Source organism: Ptychodera flava, chromosome 22 (assembly GCF_041260155.1).
Source record: "Ptychodera flava strain L36383 chromosome 22, AS_Pfla_20210202, whole genome shotgun sequence".
Classification (NCBI taxonomy): Eukaryota; Metazoa; Hemichordata; class Enteropneusta; family Ptychoderidae; genus Ptychodera; species Ptychodera flava.
In genome coordinates, this window is record NC_091949.1 from 18,707,534 (window position 1) to 18,716,632 (window position 9,099).

Consider the following 9,099-nt stretch of genomic DNA (forward strand, 5'->3'; position numbering starts at 1 on the left):
GAACTCAAATGTCATGAATATTTTTTTTTCGTAGATTTTCAAGTCTCTCTTTGTTTATCTCGTTCTCAGGTTTGTTTTAGGAGCTGTCTCACCAGCAGTGGTTGTACCTTCACTGTTGAGTTTACAAGAGAGAGGATTTGGGACGAACAAAGGCATACCAACTCTAGTTATCGCAGCTGCCAGCGTCGATGACGTTCTAGCTATCACTGGGTTTAGTGTGGTTCTTGGAATAACGTTTTCTACAGGTAAATCACTCATGCATTAAACCCTAAACAGTAGCATTGTGTAATTTTGTTTTTTTGCAGATTGTCATCAAATTCTATTGTTTCTTTCTTGATTTAAAGGAGTATGCACCTCGAAAGTGAAAGACTTACCCTTTTGCTCAAACTTTCCTTAATGAAACTTTCAGCCATTCTCTTGCTTAAATTAAGAATAAAAATCAGGGGTCACTACAAATTTTGATACTAGAGAAACAAATAACCCAATATTTACCAATATTTAAAAATCAAAATGGCCGTCATCCCTGTGTTAACTTTATGGAGAAAAAAATAAAATTTTCGATTTTCAAAAAACTTAGCCGGTAAAAAGTTTGCTTACACCAAGAAAATGAACCCCCACATGTGGTATATCAGAAGAGAATTGTTAAAATTTGAGAGTCTGAATATCTGTCCCCGAGGCACGTTCTACCTTAAATGATTGGCCAGAAAAATATGTTAACATGAAAAATACACATTATAAAAAAACAGGGAATGAATCTCAAACCATATAAGGACAATGGTAACATCAGTTGGTTTAGGATGTCACAAAGTTGTTTCAGTTTTGTGTACTTACATAAGTCAAAGCTTCAAGATATTAACCCATTTCCTGCAGCTAGACAATATCATTACGCCATTTGTCAAGCCAGCAAAATACAGTATTGGACCAAACCACACGTATTTTCACCGGCTTGATTTGATATGTTATAGCAGCTTTAGTCTGTAAAAATAATGTTCACCAGTTTCTATGTTTTCAGTGGCCTTCAAATGTGCAAGTTTTTGTTGAAATGCAACTTGACCTGATGGTGACATATGAACTCGACAGAATGAGGGCTCAAATTTTGAAACATTACAAGGTGAAAAATTACAACACAAACGCTAAACATTGGACCAAAAAATGAAGTGACGCCATTTTGTTTTCCAGCTTAGAGTGAAAATAGTCATAGTTTGTAGATCATGAGTTGTGCATTGAATGCCTTCTATAATATAGCCCCAGAAATCAAAACAATGCTGTGCATGAGTGTCTAATGCAAGCATACAATGTGCACTTGAATCTTCGCTGTATGAATAGCAATGGTGTTGAAAAACGCTGGATAAGTAGGAACAATGTCATTCAAATCACACCATGTAAGGAAGATTAGCTATGTTAATGTAGGTGTGTTTTCGGACAGTCAGTGTATTAAACATCAGACATGGTCAAAATTTCAGCTGCAGTTCGCCAAACATTTTCATCGCAGTTTGCTATCCTCTTGCCAAATAACAGCTTTCCTCAGTGACAAAATTTACTGTGAGATTTTGTTTATGAATACAGAAGAGTCAGTTTAGCATATTGTGATTGTACAGTGTCTTCGTCACAAAACAGTAAAACGCCTCCAGGTTACGCTTCTTTGGTTTTATGTATCCATAAATTGTACATGTTTACTCATTCAGGTAGCATAGTGCTGACAATTTTCCGAGGCCCCATTGAAGTTCTGGTGGGAATATTTATAGGAATGGTCTTAGGTGTTGTCATGTGGTACATCCCACACAAAGAGAAGGTAAGACATTTTGGAGTTTATATGCGTATATTATCAACAGCTACAAGTGTCAAAGGTTGTGATCTTTGACATTGCAACTGTATACTTAGAGCTTTGATGGTTGAAATAACACAAAAAACTTCAATGGGTACAAATAATGCTGATTGACAACTCAAAACAAAGTTGACTTGAAATGAGAGCAACTGTAACATTGACAATTTTTTCAGTAGTTTTGTCTGAGCCCATGCTATGCTCAATTATCAATGTCTGACGCCCTCTACAGGTCATTTGTGGTACTTCCTTCTGTGACAGTGCTGTATGATATGGCTTAACTTAGGGGCTGTCGATAATAAAAGCTGACACGCGACAAACGTAATTCTTTCGTTTAGTGGGGATGGGGTAAAAGCTCATTTAGTTTTGTGTGCGTCAATATCGCATAAGGATTTTTCTATTGTTTTCGAAGTGCGACTTTGCAGCGAGAACGCAAAACTACCTTCGTGTTCATCCAGAACAGAATGACCACAAAATACAGAGACAGGAAAGACAACGAAAAGACATGAATGTGAAATAAAAACTTGTATGCTTTTTCAGCATGAAACATGTACGTGAAACATGTTCCTATGTGCGAAATACATTAAAATGTTGTCTTAAAAAGTGAAACGCGTAAAGTGGAGGTTTATTAAATAAAATGCACTTCCGGTATTTTTTCATGGACGTGCGGATCGGAGAGGTGCGTGTGGGTTTGTCAGAAACAGCATCATAATACGAAATTGATTTCGCATATGAAATTTCGTGTTGGGGGAGGGGATTTCAAGTAAAACGAAGGCGTTACGTTTCATGTGCGTCAGCTTTTATTATCGACGGCCCGTTACACAGTAAGTGAGGCTACCCACAATTCCCCTTGATTTGTTCACTCAGACATTTTTTGCTAAAGGCTTTTTCAATTTTATCAGTTTCTTAAAAATGTTTAACTTACAATTTAAGTTCAGGATTATTTGTTAAGACCATGTTCCAAAATTATTGATTATGTTTAAAATTCAGGAGTAAATTGAATGAGAAGTCGATGTTTGGAGGTGCTAAAAATTGCACACTTGTCAAGATAAAGTTATCAGCAACTAAGATGGTCTCATCATACCACCTGTCAGACATGCAAATTTCCTTTGTTACGAACATTAAAAAAAATCAATACTCTTTCTTTTGCCAACACAGATGCAACTTATTCCCTTAGTTTCCTTGAAAATATTGTGTATGGCTGTCAAAAATCTATGTTGACAAAATTACAAAATTGCTATCTCCTCCGCGGAAAAGGGGTTGATCTTCTCATTATTCACAGTGAGAAATCAGAAAATTATGATGATCAGAACTATGTTGCCAGAATTTTTAAATATGGACCGAGTTGTTCTGTGTACAGAAGAAATTTGCTTCAGTTCAGTGAGTGATCTCCGTGTGTACAGATCATGGAGGATTGTGGGTAGCCTCACTTACTGTGCGTTAGTACACTCCAGGATAGATATCTTTCTGCACTGAGTGAAGAACAAAACAGAATATCATTTTGTCAGGAAAATATCAACACTGGACGGAATATATGAATGATTTACAAGTAAAGGGCCAGTGGCTGTAACCTTGGTGATTTTTTTCACTATTTTTAATTTAAATGGCAACTACTCCAAGTTTCTTCTTTTTCTATTGCCCAAAGCATGTTGGCACACACAGTAGTCAGCTTGTCAACTCAGCCTATACAATGTGTAAAGTACAATAATATTGTAGACAAGTGAATTCCTGTTCAGACTAAAATTGAAATGCAAACCATAACACTGCAGTGTACATTTATAGATGCTGCGTTTATAAGCTAAGTAGTTGGTGTTTCAACACACTTAGGGAGTAGAACAAAATATTTCAATTGACATGCAAAACAGAACTTGTGAAAAAAATCATCAAAACGTTACAGCTTCTATCCCTTTAAAATTACTGAGAGAAAAGACAGTGAATTAATTTGCCTTATTTTCTCACAGGGTTCTCTAATTAGCTTCCGAAGTTTCTTCCTCTTTGGTAGTGGATTATTAGCGTTATTTGGTACCGGATCATTGAAGCTTCCGGGATCAGGGGCATTAGCCGTGCTAACCATGTCCTTCGTAGCGGCCCAGAGATGGAAAGATGAAAAAGTAAGATTGCAAGTGTAGGCTGCTTTGATCTCTCCAGTGTATTCTAACCCAACCACTACAGAATTTGGAATAACCCTATTGTTTTCAACATGATGGGTGATTCTATTATGAAGAAAGGGGGTGGAAAGGTTCAAAAGTACAGAGCATACATAGTTAAATAGAAAGTATTTGAAAATTTTAGAACAACAACAACTTTCTTGCAATCAGACGTCAGTTACCTTTTCTCCTTTGCAACTTTTGATATTGAATTGTATAGAAGATGATGACTTTCCAATTCATCTAGGTTCCTCTTTATGATTCATAAAGGTTCCCATTGAGGAGATTATCGGAGTCTTCTGGACAATTTTCCAGCCATTTCTCTTTGCTCTCATTGGTGCTGAAATACTTATAGAGAATTTAGATCCCAATACAATAGGTGAGTACATAGTAGTAAAGACAACAGACTTGTTGGTAGGATTTGTATTCCTAATCAAGTGGTAACATGAATCAAACTTGGACTTGCTTTAAGGAATTGGTATGTGTGTTATTTTCTACATAAATGTACTTTCTGTAGGTGTTCAGAATGAGTGTGTATTCATATCATGCTATGTGTATGTGAATACCAGGTACCAGATGTATATACAAAGACACAGACACAGAAATAGACGTGCTTAAATGTACATGCAGTGAAACATGAATATCAGCATACATATTGTGTGTGTGTGTGTGTGTGTGTGTGTGTGTGTATTTGTGAATGCCCCTGCATATGTGTGTGTGTGGTATAAGTTATGTTGGAATTATGTTGATACAATTTACACTGTATTCTGTATTCTGTTTGATTTTCAGGTCTTGGAATTGCATTGCTGGCAATATGTCTGTTGGTTAGAATGACAGTAACCTTCTTCATCGTCCTCAGGTCAGGTCTCAACATTAAAGAGAGGTTATTTATAGCACTAGCATGGCTACCAAAAGCCACGGTGCAGGTAAGACTATCATTCATAATGGGGAGGTTTTGAACACAACCATAAGTATTCATCGGAGTCAGTATCTTACTTGTTGCTTGTCAGAAAGATTTACAACTCCTCATGATGCTCTTCATGATTCTCCCCTTCTCCCCATACACGATCCTGGTTGATATTGTATCATATTCTTGTGATCTTGCAATATATGTGTATTTTGATGAAAACAGAGTTTTATGGAAGCTAATCATCCTGTTTTGTATACATAAGGTATATCAGACATGAAACCATCTTCCCCTGAATGACAGTTTGCAAGTGCAAAAACCCAGCACCTCATAAAGATTTAATTTGAAGTTTGAACCAAAATATTTCAAAACAAAATCAGAGTGGTTTGATTGAGTGTCAAGCATATACACAGTAACCATGGCAAAATCGTGGTGCATAGTTTTGTGTGAATTTACACAAAATGTTAAATGAAAATAGACCGTAAACCCTTCCTTCCTAAATGCAGTGAGGTTTACATTTCATGCAGTTCTTTCAAATAACCATGTCCCATATTTTTTCAGTGTTCATTCCATAAAATCTATGAGACTTTTCCTTCAAGTAGAAATAATTCTTTCCCAGAATGATCAGTTTTGATTGCTTCAACATTCATTCATTCTATCATCATTCACTTCGCTTCCTTGAAAAAAATTCATTTTTTCACAGTCATGTTATACTTTGACTTTCCATGAGCTGCCTTGCCGGCTAGCGGCATTTAAGACATTGTTCCGTTTGTTTTCCCATTCCAGGCTGCAATCGGTTCCATAGCCTATGACACAGCCAGGGAGAGGGAAGCCGGAGATGAAGCTATCCACTATGGTATCCAGGTAATATTACTCTCCTTGTGTGAATACAGACCACTTTAACACCCTGTATGAATAACACACTGTTGTATAATCCTTTATCATGTGCTATATGGTGTGTCCCGTAGTTGCAGATTACTTCATTCCCTAAAGTGGAGATCCAGTAGCCATCCCTTCATCCCTCTATAACATGGTACAATCTTATTGTCATTATTATGCTATGGATTGCTATTGGTGAAGACATTTTTCATTGCTTTATTGCTTTCTTTCAGTATCAATTTTGAAGTGTATATAGTTTATGTAAATTTAATCAAGGTCAAAGGTCACTTTCTGAGAAGAGACTCTAGACTAGAAATTGTGTAAAAGATCAATAAATGATAAGTTGATATAATGATAGTGAGGGTTTACAATGACAGTGTTATTAATGTTCTGCAGAGAAAAAATCAATAAAGCTGTCTAGACGGATGAAACCTTAGTGCATCTCTGTTCATCTGAATAGACTGTGCTTTTAGCTTTCACATATAGAATATTATGATGTTTGTTTTCATGCGTTCAATATTTTTTCATTACAGATATTGACGATAGCAGTGTTGTCCATACTCATCACTGCACCGATTGGAGCAGCCGCCATTGCACTGACCGGACCGAGACTGCTCCAGAAATCTGAAGATCCAAAATACAAGAAGGATGAAGATCAGCCAGAGAGGAAAGATGAAGCAGAGACAGACGGAGTTGAGGAAAGTCATACTGCTATGCTTACGTCTGAAAGCGGAGTTTGAGTCCAATGAAATGTGATTATTTGTTTTCTCAAAGATGTTGTTCCTAAAATCAAGTTTTCAGCAAACTTTTTCAACCGTAAGCTGTCAGTAAAATGCTGATTGGTTTATGTATTCTACTCATTTGCATAAATGTCCCTGAAAAATTAGAGACATTTGTGCACATTAGGCCAAGCTGTGATGTTTTGATATTTTGCATCCACAGAATGTAATACTCTCTTGATGATGTGTTTTAAAACCAATTGCTTGGGAAGTGCTTGACTGTATTCACTATAAGTTTACAAGATGCTCCCAGTGCCATGAAATTTTAGCTTTTTGTCTGGAAAATAACAGACTGCATGACAATGATATCTGTCGTCAATTTTAATTCAGTGTACAAATATTTTTCCCCATCCCAAATTTTGGCAGATTATGGTTGACAGCTTTATATATCGATCATATATCACCTTGTGCAAAATCCTCAACAATTGAGCAGTTTTGAAATACATCAAGATTATTCACAGACTGTAACGTACATTGGTCTTTTGATACGTGTGCTAAAAATGCATCCTTAGGGAGGATATAGGCATTGCTGTTTATTCGTTTATCTCCTAAACAATTCAGAATGAAATACAGAACTCTTGTATATACTGACAGGGTGTTTCCTTCTAAAGTGATTTCAGTTGAACAAATTCATCAAACTACCCAGTTCTCAGTTCCTAGTTTTAGTTTTACATTAAAGCATTTTTGCTCTAATATTGCTGAATATTTTCAGGGCATTCACACTTCAATCGACAGAGTAGTGTTCAGAATTTTACAGAAGGCAGCAATTCCTGATTTCTGACGAGCATCAGTCATTAGAATTCACATCCTCATCTAGGATATCATGTAATAGTCACACTGATTGCAGCCTCTGGCTCATTTTACCATTCTTATCCCTTGAGCACAACACAGAGTGGTTAAATTCTGTGGATTTCTGTATTTTAATCTCTCTTTGTCTCGTGAAAATGTGCATACAATTTTGATAGAGGATACTGTGACAACCAGGTTGCTCAGAAAATACAGATATGTTCTGATGTGCTTTTGTTGATAAGCCATATGGGCAAGTTCAATACATCTCATAAGGATTCCAAGTCCATACTTGACACTATTTAATTATAGCCTTATCATTATGCTCCATTCATGCCAAAATATGAAATGTCAAAAGATTTTCATGGAAATTTGCACATCACAGTAAGCTGCATGGCATCACTTCTCATTCAGAAACTGCCACAGTACTTTAGTCCAGTCCCATAGATACAGGACTCATATTTTAGTGAAAGGAGATGAACTACATGTGTCTCTGTATGTGTTTTTAAAGATTAGATATTGCAGGCAAAATATACCACAAATTTTAGTCTTTTAGATCAGCAGAGTCACGGTTCTGAGGAACAGTAACTTATTGAAGTGGAATTCAACACTAGAGGGCGCTGTCACATTTCTGGCGCTGTAACCTTTTGCCAAAATCGTGAAACTGCATTATGTAATCAGACATCCTCATTTGTTAACGTTGTGTGAATACACTTTCTGTGTTATTGTTTGATATTCACAATGACATTAGGCAGGAAGCAGCCTTGTGCATGTTCATTACATGCTAGCCTATGTAAATTGTGGATAATCACTGTATGATAATATTATGTGCTACATCTTGCAGTATTTTCAAAACATGATGAAATTTCAGCAACAAGATTGTATAAATGGAAACCAAATATGTATAGCTATGCTACAGTATATTGCCTAAATTGTTTGATGATATTTAGAGAGTTGTCAAGGCCAAAAACAGCTTATTGGCCGTTTTCAATGCATTCATTGCAGGGTCTGTGGCTTCATTCTCATTTGCATGTGTACAGTTCCAACTTTGCCTTGAAAACAATATGATTACATCATTGTTTTGTGACAGGGTCCATAACAGGATGATCGAATTTCAGCTACATCCGGTGCTGTAGGTCTATCCGGCAATTTGTTGGTCCAAAATTCCCATGGTCTGGTTATTTTGTATTCAACTTCATTGAAATGTATTCTTAAAAAAATACTTTTGGGTCACTCAGTCTGGCCCAGTTATGTTGAACTCTCGGACCACAATGGTCATTGTATACGCTCAAAGTTATGTAAAGTTTTGAAACCTTTTGAAATTTCTATTTATTTTGGCTGTGCATAGAAATGAAAGGATTGTGAAATTTTAATCTGTGTTGATGATCTAACATCTGTAGACTTCAGATCAACTTTGTATGAATAAATTTGGATACTACGGTTCTTTGGTTGTACTGATTTTTTTTGCAATATGCTGCATAAAAAAAAATTAGTGTTCAGTTCAGTTCAGTGTTCTTAGGTTCAGTGAGCATGTGCTTTTGCGAAATTTACTGTCAATGTTCTCAGAGCAAAGACCTAAGTTGTCATGGAAACATGTCTAGGCAAACATACCCACGCACTGACAGATGTACATTTCTGTACAGATTTGCCATACTTGTGGATTTTCTCAATTCACAAAGTGTCGTAGGCCCTTCACTCTTTCAATGCCAGACTTTGCTCATCAATCCCCGCAGTGTAAAACATTCAAAAAAAAGTACAAAGTTTACAATTGTATGTCAG

The 9,099-nt window shown here is 36.4% G+C and overlaps 1 protein-coding gene across 2 annotated transcripts in view; it reads left to right on the forward strand.

Annotated features, from left to right (window-relative positions):
- The window catches only part of LOC139122873 (sodium/hydrogen exchanger 9B2-like), a 16,267-nt gene extending 7,504 nt beyond the window's left edge, over positions 1 to 8,763 (forward strand). For both annotated transcript variants that reach the window (XM_070688694.1, XM_070688695.1), the window contains exons 5-11: positions 70 to 245; positions 1,686 to 1,792; positions 3,784 to 3,933; positions 4,240 to 4,348; positions 4,759 to 4,895; positions 5,663 to 5,740; positions 6,289 to 8,763. In XM_070688694.1, coding sequence (XP_070544795.1) covers positions 70 to 245; positions 1,686 to 1,792; positions 3,784 to 3,933; positions 4,240 to 4,348; positions 4,759 to 4,895; positions 5,663 to 5,740; positions 6,289 to 6,495 — 964 coding nt within the window. In that variant the 3' untranslated portion in view covers positions 6,496 to 8,763. The remainder of the gene's footprint in view (positions 1 to 69; positions 246 to 1,685; positions 1,793 to 3,783; positions 3,934 to 4,239; positions 4,349 to 4,758; positions 4,896 to 5,662; positions 5,741 to 6,288) is intronic.
- The last annotated feature ends 336 nt before the right edge of the window (positions 8,764 to 9,099 follow it).